We start from the raw sequence: 27,253 nt of genomic DNA, 5'->3' as shown, positions 1-27,253 counted from the left end.
GCAACAGAAATGAACACTCCCCACGATGCCCCGAGGGTGGAGGAGGGTGGCAGGAGGGTGGTACCCAGGAGCCCCGAGCCAATGCCTTGCTGGTACGTGGCTCCAATAAGTGCATCGCTCCTCACTCGGCCGGGTGCCTCGCCCCGCCAGGCCGGGAAGCTGGGCAGGAATCCGCTGGAGGAGGGGCAGCGGCGCCCCTGTACTCACGTTGCATCCAGTTCCCGCTCACCGGGCTGAGGAAGTTGGGGTAGAGGCCGAAGGGCTTGTCAATATCCCTAAGGACCTTTCGGATGTTCCTGACCTGCCAAGAGATGGACACCAGGCACGTCTTCATTTTCTCCAAGAAGCCAGCCGAGTCCCAGCCCACTGAGGACTGAGGCAGCTGGTTCGGGTCCAGAGAGGAAACCATTCCGACGAGGCAGGAAGGGAGAGCTGCGTAACTAGCAGCCGGTTCCAACCCGGAGGTGTGAGTCGGTCCTGCCCCTGGGTTCAAGAGCGGGGTGCGGCCACAGTGGGGCCTGACCCTCCACCTCTGCACTGACTGCTCTGCCCGGGGCCCTGCCAGTTTCCCCTCCCCCACCTCACCCCTTCCTCATCGCGTGTGGATTTTGGAGACGGGTCTTTTTAGGAGGGCGCTCGTATAAGTGACAGTAGCTCATTTGCAAGTGCTAGACAAAACTGTCTTTTTAATAGGTCAGAAACGGTTATATTGGCAATTTCATACGGTTCAGCTTGGTAATATGTTATCAGATACTGTGGGAACCGTTCCAGAGGGGAGGCCTGGGCCCCTCAACATCCCTGTGCCCTAAAAGGCATCTCGGGGTTTTAGTAAAAACAACTACAACGCTACAATGCTGTCAACGTTTCTCAGTTGCTGCGAGCCAGACCCATTAGATACATTATCTCCAACCCTCATAACAACCTACACAGTATTATTATCTCAGTCTAACAGACGAGAAACCCGGATCTCAGAGAGCGTCAGTCACTTGCCCATGGTCAGGGGGTTTGTAAGTGGCAGAGCCAGGACGTGAGTCAGGCCTCTCTGACCACAGGGAGCAGCCCCGGCTCCAACAGGGATCAGGGCAGGGACCATGCAGCAACGTGTAGTGGAGGCCACACCCGCTGGATCAGGAGGCTGGATCTGCAACCTTTGGGGCTACAAAGGGCACAATGTGGGATTCAGGAAGGCCTGATCCATCAGGGTCTGCTGTCTGGCGGTACATGAAATCCTCCCAGTACAGACTCTGCAGGACAGAAAGGCCCTCGGGGATGGAGCTGTAGCATGCGCGCAGATTTATCTACAAGGTAAGGAGCAGGGAAAGCAGCCTTTTAGCTGTCAGACCTTTCTTTCCGGGGGACGGCACTTTGCTTTGCCACATCAGATCTCATATCCATTTATGTTAATGGAGCCCATTATGGGGGACAGGAATGTGCTTATACCGGAGGTATTCTCGACTGTCCTGGTGGTGAGCAGTGAAACGGGCTAAATTAGCTCCCCCGGAGGGTGCAGGCGCTTCTAGAATTTGGGCCAATTTGTTGACTGCCTATAATCGCCTCTGTGGGAGGCATGACTGGCGGATGAAAGTAGCTGGAGAATGTAAATGTAAAGAGACGCAGAGAGACAATGAGGTGGATGGACCCTTGAGAAAAATCCAGAAGCCTGCTGAACTGATCTGGTCTTGAAGAGCATGGGTTTCAGAGCCAGAATGTCCTGGGTTTGAGTCTCGGCTTTATCACTTACCACCTGGATGACCCAGGACAAGTGATTTAACCTCTCTGAGTCTCAGTTTCCTCCTCTGTAAAATGGGGATGACAGAAGACACACCTCATAGGGTTGGTGGGAAAATCAGAGCTACTATACGGTACCCAGCACATTGTAGGTGCTCAGGCAGTGGTATCTCCAGACTAGCAGGAACTAGAGCAAGCTGCTCGTCTCACTCCGTTCTGAGCTGGCCATGGTGTTCCTAGAGGGGTCTGGCTCAAGAGCAGTGGAAATAGGGAGGCTGGGGGCAGGGAGGGCCTGGAGGCAGGAAAAAAGACCAGAGGAGAAGACCCATCGGAAGTGGGATTGAATTTATTCCATGAGCTCTTGAGGTAGGGTATCCCAGGGAGGCAGAGTCCTCTCAATATAAGGAAAAGCTTCTGAAGGGAGGTCTGACAACATGAGGGGCTGTTTGAGGCTGGTAGTGAGCCCTAGTGCAGAGGAAGCAATCAAGGGGTTGAAAGCTCTTCTTTGAGCTTCTCAAGAAAGTTCGGGTGGATTCCCACACTGAGCAAGCAGTGGTCCTAAACCTGGCATCAAAAAGCACATGGGTGCTTATTTAAAATGCAAACTCCTGGGCCTGGGGCGACACTCAGAAATCCACTTCTTCACCAGCATGCTAGATGATGCTTTGGGGCTGGTTGGCTGACAAAAGACTGAGAGCCACTGGGTAGAGGTGTGACTCTGTGACCTCCCAGCTCCCTTGGCATTCCAAGAGACTAACATCTGGGGGGAAGAGAAGGCTTTGGGAGAGGGGGTCTCCTTCTTCCTGGAGGGCAGGGCTTCATCTCCCTACAGGGGCAGGACTCAGGAAGGGACAAGCACCATCTGAGGGTGGGGTACGTCCACTTCCCTTCCTTGGGTTGAGGGTTAGACCTACGGAGACACTTCCAGACAGTAGGACTGTCAAGGGCTGTGACACTGAGGAACTGCTCCTTCTGGAGGGCTTCACGGGGGGGCAGGGATGGGCAGCTGTCAGGATGGATGAAGGCCTGGGTGCTAGCGCTCTGAACCCCTTGTGGCCTTTGCCAGCCTGGTAACAATGAGAAGGAACAGACGTGAGCCTCTGCTGTAGAGTGAAATTGCTTTGCCAGCCTGCTGACAGCATGAGCTAGATGGGCATCTGGAAGGGGAAAGGCAGGCAGATCTCACACGAAGAAGTTAAATGTCTCTGGAAAGGGGACTTTTGTGCCGGGTGGCCAATTCCTGCCAACGCAAACTGGTGCCTGGATTTCCGTTGTTGCACTTTCTCCAGATTTCACACGTGTGTGGTTGCCAGCGAGCGCACATGTACCAGGGAAAACCTTCTCGCTGGCAGCTATGTCTCTGCCGTGCCCTCTGTAGAATGCTGCTGACTCCCTGCACTCACCTTCCCTGGCGCCTGGCATTGGGTACGATTAGGCAACTATTTGCTATGCTGGCAGTGGCTGGAGGCCTTCGGGCTCCCCGCACACCCTCCAGCTGGCCCGTGGTCCATTTCCCTGTCACAGGCCACGTGCCCACCCTTCGCTCTCCGTGTGGAGAAGAGGGAGCAGGGGAGAAGACTTGCCTTTTCTGCGAAGACCTGGTTGCCAGAGAGCTGGGTGAGGTGTAGGAACTCCAAGTGCAGGGACCCAAACTCCGCCAGGATGCTGCTACTCCCTGCCATGGCCCAGCCCCAGCTCCTGTTGGAGCCGCTGAAAGACAGAAGCAGCCTCGGTCACCCGCTGCCAGCAGGGCTGGCTCCTCTGCTCCGCTGGGGAGCACCTACTGTGTGCCAGGCACTGGACTAGGAGCATCGCCATGCAATCCCAGTTAATCCTCCCTGCGGGTCGGTACTATTCACAGCCCCATTTAGCTGATGAGGACACTGAGGTTGGTGAGAAACTTGCCGAAGTTCACCCAGGCCTGTCTGACAGGCAATATTCTTTGTTTCTGTGGTCAAGCAGCTTCTGCAAGACGTGTAGGCTCCAGAAGAATATTAGCAGAGCTGCCTTGGTGGCCAAGACCTGGCACACACGTGATGCTAAATTTACAGGTGATACTGATAATGGTGTCAGGGGCCACAAAGACCCCCCCAACCTACACACAGAACACTCTATTTCTACCCACTTGTCAATGGCTCATAATCATTGTTGCTGCTTGTGGAGGGTAAACGGTGCATGGCTGGGGTCCGAAGGGGGCAGATGAAGAGCAGGGATGGCCCTGCTCCCCTCCCCCCTCAGCCAGTACGGCTCATGGACACACAGTGGCCCCCGCCTGGAACTCCGTGGAACCCACACCTGAAGGGTGGGTGGCCCTGCTAAGACCACACACCTGGGGCTGCTGGACCCTGGGAAGTCTGAGGTTAGGAATGAAAGCAGCAGGGGCTCCCAGAGCAAATGTCTCCTCACTCGCCGGGCACGTACATGTCTCACGAACACCTTAGATGGGTCACCAGCATGACCCTGCGACCCCGCCAGAGAAGGCTGTCAACTAACCGCTTCCTCCCTTTCCTTGAAAGTACTGGGTGCTTTCAGGGAGGAAGAGTGCAGGGGCAGGGCCTCGGGTAATCCTCCCATCTGCCCCTTTCACAGATGAGGAAAACAAGGCACAGGACAGTGAAATCACTGCCCGAGATCACACAGTAAATGGAACAGTGGGGACCCAAGGCTGGTCTGACGCCAGAGCTTGCCCCAATCACTGTGCAGCTGCCGGCCTGTCGTCTCATTACATGATAAGAGGCCAGGACGCTGCCTTTCCAGGAGCTGTCCCTTAAAATCTCCCTGGGACCTGCAGCCAGGAGGCACAGGTTCAAGTCTGTTAGCAGCGAGGTCTTGGGCAAACCATTTCTTCCCATGTACCTTAGTTTCTGCATCCTCAGACTGAGTAAGGATAATGCGTCCCAGTCTCCGCTCCTAGGGCTTTGCGGGGATTGAGAGAGAAGAGGAAGATGCAGAATGGGGGTGGCCTTGGGTAAGCTGCTTCCTCTCCCTGATCTGAGTCCTCATGTGTATCACGATGCTCTTTCCTGTGGGACATTTAGGACAACCAGGGAGACAAGGGTCAACCTCCCTCTGCAGGGAGGTTGCGGGGGACAGTGGGTAGGCACAGAGCGGGGTGGAGTGAGTGCCCCCTATCTGTAGGGCCTCCAAGGTGCAGTCAGTGTGTGGCAGGCTGGGGGGTTGGCTCTGCCGGGGCCTCTGGAAGCCCCTCTGCCTCCTTGCTGTGGTAGCTCTGGCTCCCTGGGAACGGGCCTCTGTCATCCCTCTGTCTCCCAGGGACAGGAACTAGGAAGGCAGGCGTGGATCTGGGAGGTCACAGTTTGCCAGCTGAGGGGCACCGCTTTCTTTATCTGGGGTGGGCTGGGGCTCCCCTAAGGCTGCTCTTCTCCTCTCTGATGTGGTTTCAGGAAAGTCAGGAAACTCTTCCAGCTTCCAGAAACAGACGGAATTGAGTTTTAGAATCTCCTGGAGCAGGTGATCTCAGTAAACATACCTGCTTCCTTAGGTATTTTCCTGACTTGGGGGCAGGTGGGGAGGGATGGGCTGCACAGAGAGGGGAAACTTGGCTCCTAGATAGTAAATAAAACAGCTTCCAGGTGCAGGCACTGGGGCAGGCGTTTGCATCATGACTTCATTTAAAGCCCACAAGGCAAAGCATCATTAAACCTTGAGGAAATAGGCTCAGAAAGGGAAGTGAGTTGCCTTCAGAAGCTCAGAGCTGGTAAGTGGTGGAGGCAGGATTCAAGCCTCAGAGGGCACTTCCCTAAGGGGTCCCCCAGATGGCCCCATATCCACCTCGAGGGAGGGGGAAGCTGACCCCTCTCTGTCCCTCTTCCCCCCACGCCAAGAGACCTCTCTCTCCAGCCTGTGATCTCAGTGGGAGCTGCAGGTACCCACAGAGGGCTTCCTGAATAATTGATGCTTCCTGCCCTCGCAGAGAAATTCAAGGTAAAAAAACACCCCCCCAGCCACCAGCCATCTTTTGTTCTCATTTTCCCCCACAGGAGCCTCTCCCTCCTCTCTCCTCCCTCTCAATGCTCATCCTCCCAAGTGGGCCTCCTGTGGTCGAGCCACCCTGGGCAGAGGCGGGCGGTGGGCCAGGCACCTTCTTCTCTCCTGCCTGGCTTCAAATGCTGGCTCCCCCAGTTCCCAGCTTAGGAGACCTCAGGCGGGTCAGTGAGTTCTTCTAGACCCCAGTCTCCTCATCTGTTAAATGACAGTACCCACACCTCATAGAGCCATTGTGAGGTATAAATTATGCACGTGATGACTGCCATTGCTACCATTATGTAATTACGCACATCTACATTATGTGTTGTTTGTTAGAGTCAAGTTCCTAATATGTGCCAGGCAGCAGCGGTATCTTATTTTACCTTCACATCCAACTTCAGAGGTAGATACCAAGATTCTTATTTCATAGGTTAGGATACTCAGACTCAGAGAGGGGGAGACACTTTTCCAAGGTCACACAGTAAGTGACAGTGCTGGTAGAGCTGATATCAAATCCAAATCCTAGGTACTCTGTGCCCCAAATGCATCTGTTCTGGGCAGCATCCAGAGACCAGGAGGTCTTCGGATCGGCCTCATGAGGCAACGGGCTGATAGAAGCTCTGCCCTCTGCTCCCCTCCTTGCCTTTTAAGTCTCCAAGCGGACTCTCCCCTGGTGGGAGGGGCTGCTCCACAATGCCCCTCCCCAACCTGGTGGAAGCTTCTACATGTGTGTGCCTGTGTGTGCACACGTGTGTATGGTGAAATCGTTAACTCTGGAGCCAGACAGACCAGGATTCTAACTTTGTTTTGCTGCTGTGTGACCTGGGTAAGTTACCTCACCTCTCTGAGTCTGTTTCTTCACTGTTAAAATGGGGTCCATGTGGTTGTTGTGTGCTGAAAAGAGAGAATCCACGTCATTGTGCCTGGGACACAGTGAACATTCAAAAACGTGCACAATTATTACAATGTGTATGTATGTGTGTAGCAGAAACGTGCACATGTAAACGCATCTTTGTGTGTGAATCTGGGCACATACATAGAGGTGGGAGAGTGCGTGTGACAAAGGTGAGCTTGCATATCTGAGTCCTCATGATTTGGGTGAGTGGCAGTGGGGTGCATATGTGTGGGTGAGGCTGGGTGTGTGAGAGAGCCAGTGAGATTGATTCAGCTGCAGAGGCCCTTGGACTGGCCACCTCCCCTCTCCCGGAGTCCAGTGGTCCTGCAGGTCACAGGTCATGGCCGCCCCTGCCTCTGCCTCCCAGGCCTGCCACCAGGGAGGGGGAGCGGTCACACTCACTTGGGGACCACCTCCCTTCAGGGTCCTCCTCACAGGGCAGTTTGGGGACAGGGCCTAGTTACTGCCCCTCCTACTAGGGCCCAGGTCCGAGCTGCTCACAGCCAGCCCTGCTCTGAGCAGGGGCAGCAGTGTGGACCCAGCTCCCACCAGCAGGCCCTCCCCAAAGGGAACACTCAGCGCCACGCGGGCTGTATACATCCCTGACGTTTTCCCTGGTGGAATGGGGAGGCATTTTTAGCAACACACACCCTCCCCAGAAAATGAGAGGGAGGTGTTGCCAGGAAATATGCATACACATACATATGTATACAGCACTGGCAGCATGCAAACAGCCTAAAAATAAATGCGCTTTCTTAATCAGAAATGTCAGGATCTGAGGGGGATCAGGTCCGGGCTCTGCAGGACACGGGTAAGGCAGGCAACCAGGGCTGCAGCTTGTGGGGCTTGCTTGGAGTCATGGGGGTGTCACGCATGGAGGACGGAGGGGTGCCTGAGCTAAGGTCTTATCCCAGACCCCAGGCAGTGAGGCCTGAGAAGCTGGACCTGGGACAGGGATCCAGAAAGACGGGGTGTTTGTGTCTTGGCTTCAAATGTCTGGCCGTGTTGCTCCAAGATCAGTGTTGGTGGGAAAGGAATCTGAGCAGGGATCAAAGTGTCAGGGTCTGAGGAGTCAGCCCTGGCACCAAGATGGGGGTTTGATGGGCCCTGAGGGCCCCTCCCTGGCCTGCAGTGAGATTTAAGTGACATCACAGCCCAGGAATCCTTTCTGACCACAGAGATGAAGATGAAGAAGGTGAAGCTGCTGAGCAGGCCGAGTCCTCCCTTCTTTGCAAGGCCCTAGAGGGTGTGACCTCCCCAGGAAGAAAGGGGGCCTTGGGCACTCCACCCGAGCCCAGGGCCACTGCCTCCCCTCCCCTGTTGGGCTGAGATCCCTGAGATAAGAAATCGCTTCAGGAGGTGGAACAGAAAGTCCAGTGTGATGGACATATTACAGCCCTCCCCCCAGGCTCAGGTTGTAGGATGGTCTCAGGAATGGCCCCAGAGGGCTCCCTGGGTGCCTGGGGACCGGCACGTGCCTTCTACCAGGTCTCCAGGTCTGCTCCGTGCATCGTGAGGGTGGCAGGGTTCCTGCCTGAGGGAGGGCCAGGGGGTGTTGGGAGCAGAGCTTTTGATCTGTAACAAAATGGGTTAAAACTTGGCCCCGTTGCCTGTGAGCTAGAAGACCTTGGGCAACGGGCATAATATAAACACCCACCGGAAAGGACTGCTGTGAGGAGTGTGCCCGGGAGGCGTTGAGCAAAACCCTTAGCGTAATGCCAGGCGCAGGGTGATCGCTCAATAAATGGTCAGGCCAGCAGTCATCAGAGCCGGTCTCTCATGCTGCACACACTGCCTCACGTGAACATTTGTTGAAGGAATGAACAAAGAAAGACGGGGACATGGGTCCTGCCCTCAAGGAGCTCCGGGGCCGGTGGGGGAACGCGAAGACTGAGTGTGACAAGGGCCACAGGAAGCAGATAAAGCGCCTGGAGGCCAGGAGAGGCAAGGACACTTTTGGCTTCTGGAGAAGGTGGCATCTGAGCTGGGCTCTGATAGCCAGGGAAATGGTGAGAGATGGCAGCCCAGGGGAGGAAGAGAGCGAGGGAAGGCAAGACAGTGGGGTGCACTGGGGTCTCCAGGAGCAAGATTCATGCTCCTCAGTGGATCCTAAAGCTGGCTGGCCACTATTCCCCTGACTTTGAGCCCGTCCTTTCCCCTCTGGGTCTCAGTGCCACATCTGGCTCCCACCCTCACAGAGGGAAGTTCCCGGGGGCTTTGGAGCGGGACAGAGCTGCGGCCCCGGCCCCACCTGCTCTAGCTGTGTCACCCCGGGTCCCTTCTACTCTGGCTCTGTGACTTGGTGAACGTCCAGAAAGACTCTAGTTCACACGCTGAATTACGCAAACTATCAGGAGGGGAAACGATGCAAGTGGCCAATAAAAACCAGTTTTAAAACAGTCGGTAGAAAGAAACATGCCAGTGGTTTCTTGATTAGTGGAGTCAGAGGTGATTTTCTGGGTCTTATCCAACACTTCTGGTATAATCCACATTTTTTTTTGCAATGAGGATTTATTTTTATAGGGAGGAATCACAATAAATATTATTGAAAATGGAGTTGGAAGTCCTGGGCTCATGTCCTGGATGGTCCGTTACTGGCTTATGTGACCTCGGCCAGGGTCTTTCCTCCTCGGAGTCTGAGCCTCCATGGGCTTGATGCTCCCAGAAGCCCCTCTGGGTTCTGACAGCCCCTCTGGGCTCCTGAGACCCAGCCCTGACGGGGGCTGAGGGGTCAGCAAACCAGGGTCCCTCTGCCCAGGGTCCTGACTCCCCAGCACCTTTGGGTTCCTGCTCGTGGTGGGAGGTGTGATGTGCCTCCCGGCCCGGGATCCCAGCTGGGTAGGGAGGGCAGTTGGGGCACAGCGGCGGGGCTGTGACTCACGGCAGTGTTACGAGATGATCACAGAGGAACGGCGGCCCCTTCTCCATGCCAGAAAGATCAGGCTTTGCGTGGCCTAAACCCGAGAACCAGGTTTAGTGACGAACGCCAGCTCAGGAGAGCCCCTGGCTAAGGCTAGTTGTCACTGTGCCACTGACCCCCGTGATTCCTGCGGCGGCATCATCCCACCCTGTGTCTCAGTTTCCACGCAGATGCAGCCGAAGCCACAAGTGGGAAACCAGACGGCATCCTACCTTTTGAAGTTCACCACGCCTTTTGGGATTCCCGTGGGGGTATCGAAGGCTGGCAGGAGTTTCTCTCCCAGCTTGATGGCCTTTATTCGGAACACCTGCAAGGAAGGGTCAAAGGGCACTGTGAATCCTGGCGGATAAACCTGCCAAGGCTGCTGGGCCCAGAGTGGGAGGTGCATTAGGCTCTGGGGTCAGACAGGCCTGGACGTGAACCTGAGTCCATGAATTCCTGGCTCAATTTCCTCCCTTGTTTATAAATCCAGGGCAATATTGCCTTCCTCAGAGGGTTGCTGGAGGAATGAAAATTAGATAATAGTTGTAAAGCCCTTACTGCAGGGTCAGGACTAGGACGAAGGCTCAGTGATTATGCTGTGCTGGGAAGACGGAGCAGTCAGGGCAGCGGGTCACCAATGGTCAGTGCCTGCTGCACGGCGGGACCAGTGCACCCCAAGCTGAGTGCGTGAGAAACACATTCGGATAGAGTGTAAGGAGCACGGAATGGGGAGCTCCCGGCCTTGCTTCCCAACCTGCCTTCCGTTTGCTTCTCAGCAAACCTCTGTCTTCCCACCTGTAAACCCAGGGGAAGGGCCTTTCCCCTCTGACATTCTGATTCTGCCCATTGTTCCTATTTTACAGCGGCAAAGGTGAATGGCTAAACCGGTGATGTGATGGTCGGGGAGCCACAGGGAGGTCCCAGGTGTCAGGGCCCTTGCACGAGGCTCTAAGCCCCTCAAACTGTTCTGGTTAATTCAAAAGCACCTGTGACCTTCTGGCTCCTAGGAATTTATTCTAAGGGAATAAATCATCAAGGATGTTGCAAAGACTTAACTTTATGGCTATTTATTCCAGTGTTGTTTAGAATAGTATAGAAAAACCGGAAATACTCTAAATAGCAAGCCACAGGGAAGTGGTGAAATTATGGCTTATCCATGCAATGGAATACCATGCAGCCACTGAAGTGATGTTGGAGAAGATTATTTCATAGCAAAAAACGGTTTATAATCTATTAAGAGAAAATATTTCACAATGGTGTGATTCAACTTTCGTAAAAATTATATACAAATGGATGCATGAGGAAAGGTTGGGAATACACTGAACTATTAACCATGGTCTTCTCGGAGGACTAGGCTCATGGAGGATTTTTATTTTCCTCTTTTGGCTTAACTCTATTTTCTGTGCTATTTTTACAATAAAAGCAAACTCACAATAACATTATTTATTTTTGAAAAGCTGAGAAGCAAGTCCCTAAGCAACCACTCCTGGTGGGACAACAAGCGTTTCCTTTCACTTCTGGGGCTCCAGGGAGACTCAGTGTGCTGACCGCCTGCGTGTTGTTGCAAAATGAAGTCTTCTCGAGGTCTCTCCTTCTAACATGTGCAATTTAAAGGTTCTGAGGCAGCTGTTTGGGGACCGCAGTGGGGAGGAGTTCGTGAACACTACCTGGGCTATGGATTAGAGGCCTCTGTGGGGCGGGTGTAGTTCTTGTTTAGGAAGGAGGGAGGGTGGGAGGGAGAGGGAAGAATTGCACCTGGGGCCTGGTAGTGATGGGTGACAGAAGATGACAACGTCCAGCGCCAGACAGTGGGTCCTAGAAGTGGGCACTGGGGCAGCCACAGCAGAATCCTGAGGGAGCTTGTCTAGAATTCAAATTCCAAAGCCTCGAGTCACCCCAGAAGCCACTGGTTTAGCAACAACAAGGGGCTCTCGTTGGAAGGTCCTGATCTCTTCATTTGCCCCCCGGGGAGGCTGAGCACAGAGGCACGAAGGAACGAAGGAACCCATAGGAACCTTACCCAAGGCTGGGGCTCCAGGCTGCCCTCCGCCTGAGGACGCCAAGCTAACTCCTCTGAAATGCTCCTCTCTGCCAGCAAACCACATCTCCTCCTTTGGAAGGCCCTGATGCAGGCTGGCACGGCAGAGCCTCAACCATCCCAGGGAGGATGCTGCAGGTGTGACTGGACAGGAGTGGTACCATGCGGAACAGAACACCTGTCCTCCTTATCATTTGGAAATGATGTGTCTTATCTACGTGACCTTTGATCCTTGCAACAGGCTTGTGGGGAAGGTGTTGACCCACTTTGAGGAAAACAAAACTGAGTCTCAGAGAAGCAAGTTGTCCAAGGTTATGGACCTATTAAGTGGCTCTTTTCCAGGACACCAAGCCGCCTCACCAACACAGAGAGACATGGCCTCAGACAGCCAAGGCACGCAATGGGCGGTGGCCTAGTGGTTCCAGAACAGAGGTGAGAGAGACCAGCAAAAATTACATCCTGTAGAGTGGAAAGGGCTCTTGACTGGGAGTCAGAGGCCAGGTTCAGATCTCCCCACTTAGCAGCTGTGCGACCCCACGTGAGCCAGGTACTGTCTCTGAGCCTCATCTTCACAAAGGAACAGTGACGTGTGCCCTGGCTTCTTCAAAGGGGTCTTCTAGAAATCAGATGAGAGGATGTTCATAAATGAATATGCTATAAAAACTGTAGGGCTTCCCTGGTGGCGCAGTGGTTGAGAATCTGCCTGCCAATGCAGGGGACACGGGTTCGAGCCCTGGTCTGGGAAGATCCCACATGCCGCGGAGCAACTGAGCCCGTGAGCCACAACTACTGAGTCTGCACGTCTGGAGCCTGTGCTCCACAACAAGAGAGGCCGCGATAGTGAGAGGCCCGTGCACTGCGATGAAGAGTGGCCCCCGCTTGCTGCAACTAGAGAAAGCCCTCACACAGAAATGAAGACCCAACACAGCCAAAAAATAAATAAATAAATAAATAAAAAATTTAAAAAAACCCAAAAAACTGTAAAGTGCTTTGCAAATGGCACCTGGTGCAGCTGTGGTTGTTCCTGTTATTCTGTGGAAGCAGAGTCTCTGTGCCCCCCCCACCCCGCCCGCCCTACCCAGCAGGGGGTCCACCTCCTGCAGGTTCCCTCTGAAGCAAGAAAGGCCTCAGCCCAGGAAGGGGTGTGGGATCTCCTTCACCGTTCATTGCACAAACACCGTGGGAAAGACCCACTCCACAGGCACCCCTTGTATGCGAGATGGAGGATGGAGAGAGGAGGGAGGCCTCAGTCTGGTGTGGCCGAGTCCTGGTGACAAGCAGTGATGCTGGGCCAGGCTGAACAAGGGCTAGAACCCAGGCCCACGGTGGAAAGACACAGGAGCCAGTGCGACCCGCACCGTCTCCGTGTGCGCCGGTCTCTGCGCGGGGAGGTGCTGGGCACGGAGGGGTCAGGGAGGCGTGGCTGGAGGACGGGGCTGCGCCCATAACCCGGAAGCCTGCCTGCCCAGGGGTTCTGAGCCACTCGGGCTCCCCTGGGGCCTTCTGGACACAGGCACTCCTACCACGCCCCACGGCCTGGTCTGCCCCCCAGAAATCGCTGGCCCCACACTCACCCCTGTGAGCCCTGAGCTGCATGGCTCCACCCCCATCCTGGACGGGAGGCTGGCCGGTGCCCGTGCAGAGCACGGCGCCTTTTTCTGCTCCACATCATTTTCCTGTCCTGGGGTTTTCAAATGAAATTCAGGCCTTGGGTGGCTCGCAGGGTTCCCATGGACAATCATTTGGGGACAAACTGGTACAAGCGGTAATCTCTGCTGAGGAGATTAGGCTTGATGGAGAGGGGCCCCGAGCGACCGGAGAGATCAAGTGCTCGCCGCCTGCTGCCTCCGCCCGCGTGGCCTCCGCCCGTCCGCGCCACTTGCTGGAAGGGAAGCGGCAGGGCTTTCTCTGACAGCAGCGGCAGAGGCTCCCCACCAGCAGGGGGCAGGATAATTATGTCTCCAAGCGGACAGAGCAGCGGCTGTGCTGAGCAGTGCAGCCGCCGCTCTGCGTAGGGGCCGCACAACTGCCGGGTGCCCCATGCGCTCGCTGGGGATTCTGCCAGCCTCCCCCCAGATCCTCAGGCTGTGCTTTCCCAGGCGCTTACGAGGGATGAAGTGTCCCATTTCTGCGGTTCTCAGGATTCCTTGCAGTGCAGAGAACATGGGCTTTGGAGCCCTTCAGCCCTGGGGCCAAACCCTTTCCCACTTGTCCCATTTCACAAGAGCTCTCTGACCCCAGGGTGTTAGGACCACCCCACGGTGGGGAAGGCATGAGGTCTAGGGGCGGGAGAAGGGACTTGCTCAAGGCCACAGGCAGGTGCCACATAGGGATGAGACGCAGGTTTTCTGACTCTGTGCCCAGGGCTCTGCATTCTCGCCGCCCTTCACGGCCCTCCTTCTGGAAGCCAATGCAGTTCGCCTGGGCCGAGTGGCCAGCAGTGGCTGCCCACCTCCCCGGTCGCCCCCTTGAGACCTGGAGCTGGGGTTTGGCTGGTGTCTGGCCCGGGAGGAGAGGGCAAGGGGGTGGCTGTGGAGCAGGCCAAGGCCAAGGGTCCCGAGGAGGAAATGGTGAAACAACGGTCTTGGCTTTATCAGTCCTGAGAACCAGCATGTGCGAAAACCAGTCCAGCAGCAGCACAAGCCTGGACGGAGCACAGATATCGCAGGTGCCCTATGGGGAGCTGTGTGGATGGTGGGCAGACCCAACTGCTGCCCTTGGAGAATTTACTAGCAACTGTGGGGGCCACCTGGGCTCCCCTGGGAAGCAAAATCGAAGCATCAGACAGAAGAGGAGGAAGAATCTGTGGGTGGCACCATGGAGATGGGATTCATATCCCCTCAAATCCCTGTTTCCTCACTGGTAAAATGAGGGGGTGGGATTGGATGTTCTCCTAAGCCCTTTCCAGCCTGGATGGTCCAGGGGCTTTGAAAGGCCAACTTACCTCCTCTCCCGTCAGGTAGAAGGCTGAGAGAAGTCCTCCGATGTACCGGATGTTCACTTCGAACAAGGATGCTTCTCCACTCTGCAGGGCAGAAAGACAGGGAGGGCAGTGGGGACATTTGTGACATGCCCACAGGGCTTCCTGAGGCAGCCAGGCCCTTGAGACAGGTCACACCTGCCACTGCCCCTGCGCCACTGACCTGGCCACACCTGCGCCGGGCTCCAAGCCCTTGCCCAGCGGGCCAGGCTACCTTTGGTGGTGGTTTTCAGAGCAAAAGGTGAGAGGGATCAGCACCTGCCTGGCGGGTAGCTACTGAACATTTACAGAGTTCCAAATAAACACTGGGTTTGGCTTCCTTCCCCAGCCTTTGCTGGAGGCCATCGGAGCAAAGTTATTCCTGGCTGCTCTCCAAGGAGCTCAGGAACTTGTATGGGGAGCTGCTGGCTGAAGCTTAGCCTGAGGAGGGGCAAATCCTCCTCCTGTCTGGCCCCCTCCTCCCCGAGAGACCCCCCTGGCTTAGCAGGAGGATGGTGTGATCCTTCTTTGGGGTGACAGGGCAAGTGGAAGGTTCTCACAGGAGGTTCTGAGGCGGAAAGGAGGGGTGCCAGGCAGATCCTAGTAGGCAACCAGCAGTGTCTCAGCCTCAGCTCTGTAGCCCTCAGGGCACACCCACACTTGCCTTAATCATTGTTGTTTTCTTTCTGAAGTGTGGACTGCAAAGCAGGGGTGTTGAGGCATCATGCCAAGGACCAGATCTGGGTTAAAATCCCACCTGTGTCACTCACTTGGCTTTCGAACTTTGGGCAAGATATTTAGCTTTTCTCTGCCTGAGTTTCTTCATCCCGAGCAGGGTGGATATGAGATCCTGAGTGGGGCAGGTGAGATGCCTGCCCAGTGCCTTCCCATTGCTGGGCATGGCTTCATAAAGGTGCCTGTTATAACCCCCCTGCCCCCCAAGGGCTCCCCTTGGCATACTTGGCACATCGCGGTCTTTTGTTATTGATGACAACAATGGTCATCTTTTTATCTGGGAGAGATTGTCCATTAACAGAGCACATGCAAAGCTACTCTCTTTTGCCTTACAGTCCTTGGTGAAGTCATCATTCCCACTTTTCAGATGAGAAAGCCCAGGCTCAGAGAGGTGGAGAGACCCCATCTTGCTTTCTTCCAGGGACACTCCCAGTCTGTCCCAGCCTGTCTGAATGTCCCTAGGCTTGCCCAGCCCTGCCACCACCTGGCTCCTCAGGTAGCTGCCTGAGGCCCGCTCTCTACCCACCATCTGCATAGGGGTCAAGGTGGGCTATGAAGACACTCCTTCCTTCTCCTGCTTCTGATACTGTAGGAAATGGGAGGATTGTGAACTTCCTCGCCTCGCACAGACTAGCAGAAGTCATAACAAGCCTCAAAATCATCACAGTGATGATGGCACCACTTTATCTGTATTGGACTTTATAGTGTCATCAAATGCTTTTTACAACCCTCCGAGGTGGTCAATCCTCACAAGCCTGTGAATTAGGCATTATCATTGTACCATCTTTTGGTTGGGAAAGTAAGGCCCAGGAGGGTTAAATGACTTTTCCCAGGCTGCGAGCTGAGCCAGAGGCTCTCCTGTAGCGTTGCCTTCCTGGCCTTTCCGCACTTTGTCTCTCTGCCCTGCTCTGCTCTGACGTGGGCCTCTCCAGGAGCAGAGGCCTCCATTCTGCCAAGAGCTGTCCCGGTTCATAGCAGGATCTGTCACTTGTGCAGCCCCAGATGGAGCCCGACAGTGTGTTTTGATGTGACCCTTCCCCCTACCCATCTGTCTCCATGTCTTGCTGCCCCAAACCACCTAAACAGCCTCTCCCTGTGGGGAGCTGAGACCTCCAGGAAGGATCTGTTACTTTAGTCTGGGCTGGGAGATCAGTGGGAGAGACATCTGGTATTTAAGGCTTCTGTACCATCCATATACATGAGCATCCCCTCCCCAAGGCCCTGGTCCCTGACCAGGGATGCCTGCAAGGCTGGAAACCAAGAGGGCCCCAAACCTGGCCATGGCCTCAAACCAGACAGCTCCCCCTGCCCCTCTCACTCTCAAGAGGGCAGCACGGGGGTGGATGGGGACCTCTAGGTTAGGGGAGCTCCGAGCAGATAACCACTTCTCCCTTCCCAGAGTCGCTTCCCCTGTTGCTGCTGTTCTGTCTGACAGATTCAGTCCCAGAAGGGGCTTCCTGGGTGGGAGCAATGTGCCTGGCACCCTAGGGAGGGCAAGAATGGCTGTCTTCCACCCCGGGGAGTTCCGGCTGGTAAATACTCATGGGCCGGCCAGGGCTGGGGGGACATCCCCCACCTTAAGGCTGGTCTGAGGAGAGGGGCCCTGGCACAGCGTGCACGGAGCCCTGCTTCCAAGAATGCTCTGCTGAGCAGCGTGGGAGCAGCGGGTCACTGACCTCTCGGGCCCCTTCTGGCTCCAATACCCCGGAGGTCTTCGACTCACCACGTTCAGGTGGAAGCTCTCTTCCACCCAGGCCTTGGCCTCCTGGAACTCCTCCTTCAGCTCCATGAGGTAGAGGGTGTCGAGGGAATCAATGACTGTTGCCCCGCTGAGGCCTCCTGCAGGCACAGAGGATGGGTCAATCTCGTCCTTTCCACCCCAATCACACGAGCCACCATTCCCCGGGGCCTCCTCTAAATGCCTGGGCAGGCTCCCAGGCACGATCCAGGGAGACTCCAGGGCCACCAGCCTTTGAAGGCACATCCAGGACCCAGAGTCCCCCCATGGGCTGCTTCTTCCTCAGGGCAGCAGAGAGTGGGTGGGGGGTTGGAGAGACTGAGTTCAAGGGACGAGCTGCTTCCCAGACTTTGGTCCACTCTTATGTCTGCCAGCAAGTCAACCATCAGGGCCAGTTGGGCACCCACCACTTCTCTGTCATGCTGGGGGTGGCGGGTGGGCGGGTGAACTGGCATTTGGTCCACAAAATCTTAACAAATGTGCCAGTCCGCTGACTCTTCAATGCCATTCTTTATTTTATTCTAAGAAAAAAAAGATGTTCATAAATATTTATCCAGGAAGGTATTTATTGCCGTATCATATATAATGGGTAAAGGTTGGGAAAAAAACCTCCAAGTCCAATAATAGGAGATTAGTTATACAAATTGTGGCTTATGTATAAAATAGAACACTATGCAGACATTCACACAACTGAGAAAGACCTATGTTAGTTGGGGAGATACGCATGGGATACGCATGTTAAGCTAAAAAAAAGTAGATTGCAAAAAAAAAAAAAAAGCACAATATAATTTCTTTACTGTTTGCCAGTGTGGATGAGCCTGAACAGAATTAAGTCTGGCAGGAAGTGATTCAGTGGTTATTGCTGAGTGCTGGGATTACAGGTGCTTTTTGATTTCTTCAGCTCATGGATTATTTTTATAACCAGAAATTTATTTCTGTTTAAAAAAAAAAACAAAATGGAAAGACAGTTTGGACAAAGAAACTAAACAAATGCACAAACCAAAGATTCCATGGCCACTCTTGCTCTAGGCCAGTGGGTACACAAAGCGTGAGCTTTGAGGCCTGACCCCTGCCACTGGGCCTTAGACTCTTGTCCTGGGGGTAAAGGCTGAGAAAATTGTGCAGCTTTCCACATCACAGACTGGACAGCAGAGCGATGAGGAAGAACTCCCCACATGGGACAACCAGAGCGTGCCTTCTAGAGGACGGTAAAGGAGGAAAGGAGGGAGAAAGAGATATGCCTGGGTCCATCTGGAGGGCTTCCTGGAAGAGATGATGGCCTCCCATCAACTCCTTACAACTTTAGTCATCGCAGGCAGCAGCAATTTCCTTTAGGGACTAGAGGGTAACTTAAGAGGAGTAATTGTTCCTTCAATGTCCTCCTTGCAGAGGCTCAAAGCACTGCGACTCACAGCCTCCACCTTCCCCCAGGGGACACTAGAGCTCGCTGACAGGTGCTGAGCCCCACTTGAGTCTGAAGCACGGCTTTGTGGGCACTCCTGCATTCAGAGCTAGCGTCTAATCTCCTTAATTAGTGCTTCCTTAACTGCTCACTTGTGTTGACTTCGCAGGCAGAGAATCCTTGTGAAACTCAAACACTTAACCACCTCTCTAGGCTGGCCAAGGTCAGATAAAGGGCACGGCTTGGAAAAGGATGGGAGGGAGATCCGGGAGAAGTTGGGAGAAAGTTAAGTCTGGAGGTTAAAGACACATTTCCAGAAGGGAGGGTTTGCAAGGAAGAGTGGAGGGAGGGGAGGGCTGGGGGATGCAGGAGTTTCCCAATCCAGAGACACGTGTCCTGGGACGGCTTCGGCATTTGGGTTGAAGTGAATTTCCAGAATGTCAACCCCTCCTACACTTAAGGATTAGTAGGAAAACATACTCAAAGCCAAACAAAGTTGATCTTTTTCTGGTTTATCCTGGCTGCTTCCCCTGTAGGTGTCCAAGGCTGAGCACGGTTTGTGGGAACTCTTTACCCTCTTGAGGTGCTCAGGCCTTGGGACACAGATGGGCCACACATGGACAGAGAGGGACCGAGACATGCCCAGGCCAAAGGGCACAGGCCTGGGGTCCACACTCCTGGCTCTGATGCCAGGGTCCCTTCCTGTTAACCACAGGGCCTCAAACCTGACTTCTTAAGGGCCTGGAGGGATTTTTGAGATGCGGCTGCCTCACCCCTAGATTTCATAGATGAGGACCCCGGAGAGGTCCCGCCCAAGATTAGCCCAAGGGAGGAATGGAGCCCCAGGCCGGGCCACGTGTAGTGTGTTTTCCACAAGAGGGCCTCTCAATTCCCTGGGAAAACAATTTCGGATCTGCTTGCTAAGTCCCCCTCCCCTGCGGGGGCAGGAGGCTGCTCTGACGTGTGAAGAGAAGAGAAGCCCAAGCTGTGTGTCCTTCAAGGTCAAGGGAGAGGCGGCCCAGAGTACCCGATTTCTGGATCCTGCCCCGGGCTGCCTGGTGTTTTCACCCCACAGGACCTCCATCTCCTGGGCCAACCCTGAGTCCCGAGGCCCCAGGGCCTTGGCTGGGCCGCGAGGGCAGCCAGGGCTCCTCGTGACCAGCTGTCCCTCCCAAACACTCCCGAGGCAGCCGGCTGAGGAGGCAACTCACTAAGAGATTTGTTGGCAAGGTTCTGCCCCTGCTCTCGGGTGTCTGAGCCCTCCTCCCCCTCCGCTCCCACCTACCACACAGCTGGGCTGCAGGCCAGCAAGGCACTTATTGGAAAGCTTTCCGTTTCAGGCCAGAGGTTACCTGGCGGCCAGGCCGGGCAGGAGAGAAGGCCCTATCCTGAATTCAACTCTATCTGCACCTGCAGCTGACCTGGGGCAGCTCCCCAAGGAAAAAGACAGCCGCCTATTCAGTCAACAGGCCCACAACTTGTATGTAAAGAGCCAGCGGGGCACGAAGAGTCAGGTGGCCAGCTTGGAAGCTTCCCTGGGCCTGGGCGGCCCACTCTCCTGGGTGGCCCACCCTCCTGGCTCTAGCTCTGAACTGTTGCTGTTCACAAAGGCCCCCGCTGGCTCCCCTTCCTGTGTTCTTCTGTTAAAAGAACACAGCTCTGGGTTCACATCCCAGCCTGGGCCAGCAACACATCTGCTCTAAGTGTCAAAGTTCTCATCTGTCAAATGAGGTGAAGACCACTGGGCTGGGGCACTGAGGAGCCACTGAAGGTTCCTGAACTGGGACAAAGGTATCGTATAATGCCCAGCCTAAATACACCTGATAAAGACATCTGTACATGCCTGGCACAGTGTAAGTGCTTGACAAATCAGTTCATTGTTCTTATTTCTGGGGTTCCTTAGCTCACCTTGAAACACTGGCCTGGCCAGGGAGATATGGGTTCAAATCCTGGCTCCACTATGTACTAGCTGTGTGCAGGGCAAGTCACCGTACCTCACTGAGCCTCATTTTTCTCATCTGAAAAAATGGAGATTACAGTAGGACCAACCTCGTGAGGCTGCTGGGAGGGTTAAGTGGGGGGGGTGGATGGAAAGGAGTTGGCATGATGTTGGGTACACTTGAGCTTGTCCCCACAAACAGAAGTGTGGCCCTCCTTGTCCCCAGCTGGCCCTGGGCAGCCCCTCCACAAAGTCTTCTGGGGTCACTGAGGCCTTGTGATGCTCCTGCATTACTGGCCTCTCACCACCCTGTTGGGCAGTGTAGGCACAACATGTGGCTTGCAAAAGCCTTGACCCAACTTAAAGGAAAAGTGTCATATGGGTCCCACCTGTGTCTGCTGCTTCCCACCCCTGACCTGGGTGTGCACCTGCCTCCAAAAGGGTCTACCTACCTCCCGGACCCCTTCCTTCCCCTCTGATTCACCCTGTATATTGTCGCCTGATCTGTCTCCCGAAAACCAGATCCGTTGTGTCCATCCCCAGCTCAGAAACCTGCAGTGGCTTCACAGTACAACCATACAATAAAGAGTTGTGTGTGTGTGTGTGTGTGTGTGTGTGCGCTCGCACGTGCACGTAAAGTCTTTTGGGTCTGAATCCAAAGGATCTGGCTAATATCTCGCATCAAGCTCTGCTTCTTGGACACAGGCTGCATCCTCTGGCCTTCCTACCTTTACATGTGTGGTTTCCTCTGACAAGAAAGCTTTTCTGTGTCTCTGGGCATATGCAAAGCCTACACCTTCTTCAAGGTCACCTCCCACTGGCAGCCTTCCCTGATTGCACCCAGACAACCTCCTCCCGCCCAGAGAGCTCCCGTAGCACTTTCTTGGGCTTCCCACTCAGGCACCCTCCATTCCCGCCCTGCACTGTGGGGCTCTGTCTCGCCCCCTAACTAGACCATGAGATCTTTGAGGCTCATGCTTCTCTCACACCCCTTCCCTGCCTTGTCTCCAAGCAGCCCGAAAGGCCAGAGCGCCCAACCCTAATGGGCCCCTCCTTATTCCCTGAAGCTTCAGCACATTCCCCGACTTCTGTGACTCTTCTACAAACTTTGCTAGGAGTTGCCTTCCCCATTCCACCTGCTCCTGAGGGGTCCAGAGCCTGCCCAGTGCCTCCTCACCCAGGAAGCCACTGTGATCCTCACCCCACAGTCTGCATGAAGTCTCACCCTCCCCAAGAAGTCTTTCCCAGCCCTTCAGGGCCCACCCTCCATGCCCCTACTCTGTGTACCCCCATCGCCACAATAAGTGCTTTCTCATCACTCTAAAGGGTTCGTCCATTTACTGCCCCGTCCTCCGAAATAGCACGGGTGCAGTCTGCAGTAGAGTTGTCTCCACACTCAAGAGACAGCTGCCAGTGGGGGTGGGCAGGCTGGAGGGCAGGAGACCAGGCTGGCCCGTCTCTGGCACCTGCACCGACACCTTGGCACCACGCTCACTCTGTGCTGGATCTTGGCCTTCAGGATGCCGCTCTTCCTCTTGCTTCTCCTTTTCACCCTGTGGTTGCTTCTTCCCAGTCTCCTTTGCTGGTTCTTCCTCATCACCAGGCCTCTAAAGACCGGGGCGCCTGGGGCTCCATCCTTGGGCTTCTTCTCTGTCCACCTTCCTTCCTTTAGTGATTCAATCTGGTCTCACAGCTTAAATACCATCCACATGCTGATGATTCCCAGATTTAAGTTTCCAGCCAGGACCTTGACCTCGGAGCCCAGACTCACTATCCAATAACTCCTTACTCACATTTCGGAGGTCCACACACATCTCACCTTTAACTCGTCTGAAAGCAAATCCTGCACCTCCCTCCAAACGTGTCCCTCCCACAGTCTTCCCACCTCGGTGAATGCCAGCCCCCTCCTCCCAAGAGCTGTGGGCCCAAGCCCTTGACTTTGCGTCTCTCGCCCCCACATCTGGTCCCACAGCAATTCCTGGTGGCTCTGTCTTCACAAGGGTTCCAGCCTCCGCTCACTCCTCACCTCCTCTGGGCTACCGCCTTCAGAAATGCAAGTCCTATCATGCCGTTCCTCTGCTCAAAACCCTGCCAGGGCTCCCCCCTGCCTCGGAGGCTGTGATCTGGCCCTGGCCTCCTCTCCCTGCCTGGTTTCTCTCCCTCCACTCCAGTTCCTTGCTGCTCCTGGAGCCCTCCAAGCCTTAGAGTCTTGGCCTTGGCACTTGCGATCGCTCTGCTGAAATACCACCCCCATCGCTCTTCCTGTTCCCTCTTTATTTTTTCCCAGTGCCTTTATCCCTAGCAACGTTACACATGGGTCTGCTTCCCTATTTACTGTCTTCCCTGATGGAGCGTAAAACTCCTGGCGGGGAGAGCTCTGTTTTGTGCACTGCTGCCCTCCACTGCCTAGAACACTTCCCTGCCCATCACAGGTGCCCAACAAGTATTTGGGAATAAAGGGCTACCTCCTCCTGGGCAGGGAAGGCTTCGAGGGGACGGTGGCTCATTCCTATCTCTCAGTGCCTGGCTATAGTCTGGCACCCAGAAGCATTAAAGGTAAATGTGTCGGTTGAACAGACTGAACCTACTGCCCGGGCATATTCCGTGACCACGCAGGTCACCAGGGCAGCTGAACTGTCTGCTCTAGGGGCTGGTGCCAATAGACAGAGGAGACCCTCCCAGCAGGCTGCGGCCACATCGGCCAGGGTGGCTGAGTATGTCCACACCAGTGCCCTGCACAGAGCTATCTGTCACGCGTGTCGGGCTCTACAAGGGAATGGACCCCAGGCTCCCATAACCTCCTCCCCTGGGGGCTGCCTGGCCAGGAACCACCCTGCCCTGCAGGACTGTGGTTTGTATCCCCTCTCCTGACTCTGCCATATTAATGATGATGAGGTTTTTATGTGACATTATATTAGCAAAGAGAAATGGGTAAGGCTGGAAGACATAGGCTCCAGGAAGAACATTTAGATAGAAACAAAAATCACCCAAGGCGTAGCCTATTACCACAGTATCCCCAGAGCCAGATACTAATGGTTGCATTTAATTTGATGATATAGTCCACAGAGACTTTTCTTAATCTGTAAAGAAAACAACACAAATGTTTTTCTCAGCTTCCAAAGAAACCAATATGGCTGTGGGGCAGGTCATAGTTCCCAAAGACGGATGCCGCAGGATATCCCATCCCACAAGAGGACCTCTTCCCACGCTCCTCTCCTTGAACCTGGGTGGAAATTTGTGACTACCTGGAATAACAAAATAAAGCAAAATGGATGATTTGCTAGTTCTGAGGCCCAGACCTTAAGAAACAGGAAGTTTCTACTCCCTGTCTCTTGGAATGCTGGCTCTTGGGACCAGCCACCATACTATGAGGAAGCCCAAGGTAGCCCACAAGGAGAGAATAGATGGAGAAGCCATATATATGTTTTCTGACTGACAGCCCATCTGAGGTTCCAGCCAACAGTCTGCAACAATTCCAGACATGTGAATGAAAAAGCTTCCAGAAAATTCCAGCTGTCAAGTCACCCTCAGTCTTCAAGTCTTCCCAGGTCAGGGCCCATATATCCTGGCAGAGAGAGAAGCTGTCCCCATTGTGACCTTTCTGAATTCCTAGCCCACTGGATCTGTGAGCATAATAAAATAATTGTTTTAAGCCAGTAAGTTTTGGAGTAATTTGTTATGCAGCAGTAGCAGCTGGAATGTTCTGCCACATGGGTTTCTATGAAGATGAATTAAAGCGATATCCCCACTACCCCAAAGTACATTGTTTAAAACCACATCAGGTCTTCTGGCTGCATAAAATCTTTTTAAGGATTAGGACCTCTCCATTTTTATCAGGTCTGGGTTATCTGTTTGTTTGTTTTCCTCCAATAGGAATATTTTCCTTGAATCTTTCCATGATGGTTATTTCCTGGATCACATAAAGTTGTGTTCAGGGGCTGAGTGTTTCCAGGAAAAGGTTTCTTGGTGCCTCCAGAAGGACTAAAGATATTTTTTACAAACTATTCTTGGAACCTAACAGAATGCTCTTACTAGAGGTTGATTAATAAAAGGTGATCAAGTCTGACCATGTCACTGCCCTTTAAAAAAGCCCTCATGGGCTTCCCTGGTGGCGCAGTGGTTGAGAGTCTGCCTGCCAATGCAGGGGACACGGGTTCGAGCCCTGGTCTGGGAAGATCCCACATGCCGCGGAGCAACTAGGCCCGTGAGCCACAACTACTGAGCCTGCACGTCTGGAGCCTGTGCTCCGCAGCAAGAGAGGTCGCTACAGTGAGAGGCCCGTGCACCGCGATGAAGAGTGGCCCCCGCTCACCGCAACTAGAGAAAGCCCTCGCACAGAAACGAAGACCCAACACAGCCAAAAATAAATAAATAAATAAATAAATTTATATTAAAAAAAAAAAAAAGCCCTCAAAGCCTCCTGTTCTCCAAGTTCAAAGTCCTGGGCACAGTATGCAGGGTGCCTGTGGTCCAGGCCTTGGCAACCTCTCTAGTCTCACCTCCCTCCTGCTCTCTTTGCATGCAATGCTCTACCCAGAGCAGACCACTAGCAGCTTAACACCCTGCAGTGTCTGCTGATGCAAGAGCATTGTGTCTTCTCTCAAATGTTCCAGAGCCACAAGCAGAGCTGACCACTCCCTCCTTTGCAAGCCTGCCCTGCTCTGCTGCAGGTGCTCCGTCATAGCACTGTTCGCACTACGCCGTACATCTTTGCCTGTGAATCCCAAAGGGCAGTGGCTGGCTCGGACTCTTCCCAGGAGCCGTAGCATCCATCCCCAGGCCAGGCACTGAGAAGGCAAGAACAAATGGCTGTTGAATGAATAAACGGCTGGTGGAAATGCCCACAGCCCTTTCTTAGGGATTTCCAAACACTTTACAAGGCCTCTTGGCCTCGGAGAAAACATACCACTCAGAGAAGTGGCCAGCTATCCAAGGAAAACACTGTCAGTGGAATAAGATGGACAGCTGCAGACATCAGGGCCCTGGTGGAACTAATGGCTTCCTCCACTCTTCCCAAACAGATGCCACACTTTGCTGCCACAGCCGGATGTAGAATGTTTGCTGTGGCCGACCGCTGGATGGGGTTCACTGTGACAAATGGCCAGACACGGTTCATTGAAGCAGTCTACTGGACAGGGTTCCTCGTTGGAAAACCAGGTATGTTTAAAAATGTTAATGTTTTATTTGTTTTTAAATAAGAGCTGAGGGTGCAGTCTGACCTGAAACTGGTATTCAAAAAAATTCCCTGCGACAGCGCTGTGTAGCAAGCTCTGAAGTGTTTTTATCTCAGAGCATCTCTGAGAGAAGAAAAGGCAGATGGAGAAATTAGAACCCAGGATCCTCCAAGTCACACAGCAGCTCAGGGCAGAGCTGTAACCAGACACCACCTTCCAGACCATTTGACCTTATGGGTTTGGTTATCCCAGCTTTGTCCCTTCCCAGCTGTGTGATTTGGGCAACTGACTTGACATCTCTGGGCCGCAGAAAAATTGGACAATGGGGTCTCCTTTTCAGAACGGCATGGCCAGTTCAGATGAATGTATACAAAGAGCACTCAGCAGGCACTCAGTACAAGAGAATTTGATATACCCAGCACACAGTAGGTGCTCAATGCACGGGGCTGTTACCATAAGGCTCAGTTCCAGCAGAGGAAGGCAAGGCTAGGATCCCTTACAGATTAGGCGGGCAGGAGGTATGGGCTCTCAGGAAGTCAGGACCAAGCTGGGCAGGCACTGTGATATTTTTAACGCACTTCTTGCCTCAGTGGGAAGAGCAAAAGCCAGAGCCCTGGCTGCTCACCCCAAGAGACACTAAATCCAACTGCTGCTATGGGAAGCTCCTGAGGGCAGACCCAGAGTCCCTCCATACTCTGGCTTCTACCTGCAAATTAGATAATTGCCCAGTACTATCCCTCCACTTCCAGGGGAAGGGTAAACATCCCTGTCCCATCAACGTTGGTCTTGTCCATGTAACCTGCTTTGGCCTCATGCTGGGTAGGGAATTAAAACTGGCTCTGACTTTAGGCTTAGCCATGAGACTTGCCAATGGGATTAGTGGATGTGACTTGAACAGAGGTTTGAAATAAGCTTGCAAGGGGGGGGCGGTTTGCCCTCCTGTGTGTCCACCTTTCACCTGGAGAAGAGCAAGTCTAAAATAACCATGAAGGTCCATGAAGGATGAGAGATAGGTGGAGCAGACCTGGACCAGCTGAGCACAGCCTAGATAAACCAAACCCCAGCCTATCTGCAGCTACATGAACGAGAAATAAATGCTCACGGTTGCCTGCCACTCACTGTGGAGTAATTTGTTACATGGCATTATTTTTGGAAATAGCTGACTGATATAATGCCCTTCCAGCCCTATTTCTTTTTTTATCCAAAAGCACTTATTTATTTGTTTATTTATTTATTCACTCATTCACTGGCCGTGTGGCATGTGGGATCTTAGCTCCCCGACCAGGGATTGAACCTGTGCCCCCTGCAGTGGAAGCATGGAGTCTTAACCACTGGACTGCCAGGGAAGCCCCCCAGCTCTATTTCTTAATGGTCTTGTCACGTTTTCCATACTCTAGCTGGACTACAGATTCTATGAGGTCCACTCTTTCTCGCCTTCCAGCCCTTTATTCAAGCTGTTCCTTCTGCTTGGAAGGCCCTCCTCTAACCCAAAATGTCTCCACAAATGTCCAAACCCAATGTCTACTTTAAGTCTTGGAGAAAATGCTGCTTCCTCCATGAAGACATCCCTGATCGCCCCACCTGGACCTGAGGTTGTCCTCCTCTGAACTTTTATTGAAAGAATTGCTTTCAACTTTCATTATAGTAATCTGTGTCATCTGTGTCCTTTTCTCAAGTCCGTCCCAGGCAGTGACTGTCTTCAGGGCTGAATCTAAGCCTGTTTAATCGAAGCCTGAAGAGCAAAGGCATCGTTGAG

The 27,253-nt window shown here is 53.8% G+C and overlaps 1 protein-coding gene across 2 annotated transcripts in view; it reads right to left on the bottom strand.

The window, feature by feature from the left end:
* The window catches only part of MAN1C1 (mannosidase alpha class 1C member 1), a 132,432-nt gene that overhangs the window by 16,388 nt on the left and 88,791 nt on the right, over positions 1-27,253 (bottom strand). For both annotated transcript variants that reach the window (XM_059915987.1, XM_059915986.1), the window contains exons 3-7: positions 16,968-17,083; positions 14,495-14,575; positions 9,743-9,837; positions 3,312-3,438; positions 208-301 (exon numbers count right to left, since the gene is read on the bottom strand). In XM_059915987.1, coding sequence (XP_059771970.1) covers positions 208-301; positions 3,312-3,438; positions 9,743-9,837; positions 14,495-14,575; positions 16,968-17,083 — 513 coding nt within the window. The remainder of the gene's footprint in view (positions 1-207; positions 302-3,311; positions 3,439-9,742; positions 9,838-14,494; positions 14,576-16,967; positions 17,084-27,253) is intronic.

The sequence above is a fragment of the Balaenoptera ricei genome, chromosome 1 (assembly GCF_028023285.1).
Source record: "Balaenoptera ricei isolate mBalRic1 chromosome 1, mBalRic1.hap2, whole genome shotgun sequence".
NCBI classification, from domain to species: Eukaryota; Metazoa; Chordata; class Mammalia; order Artiodactyla; family Balaenopteridae; genus Balaenoptera; species Balaenoptera ricei.
Note: the sequence above shows the minus strand (reverse complement) of the source record. Positions and strands in the feature narration are given on the sequence as shown.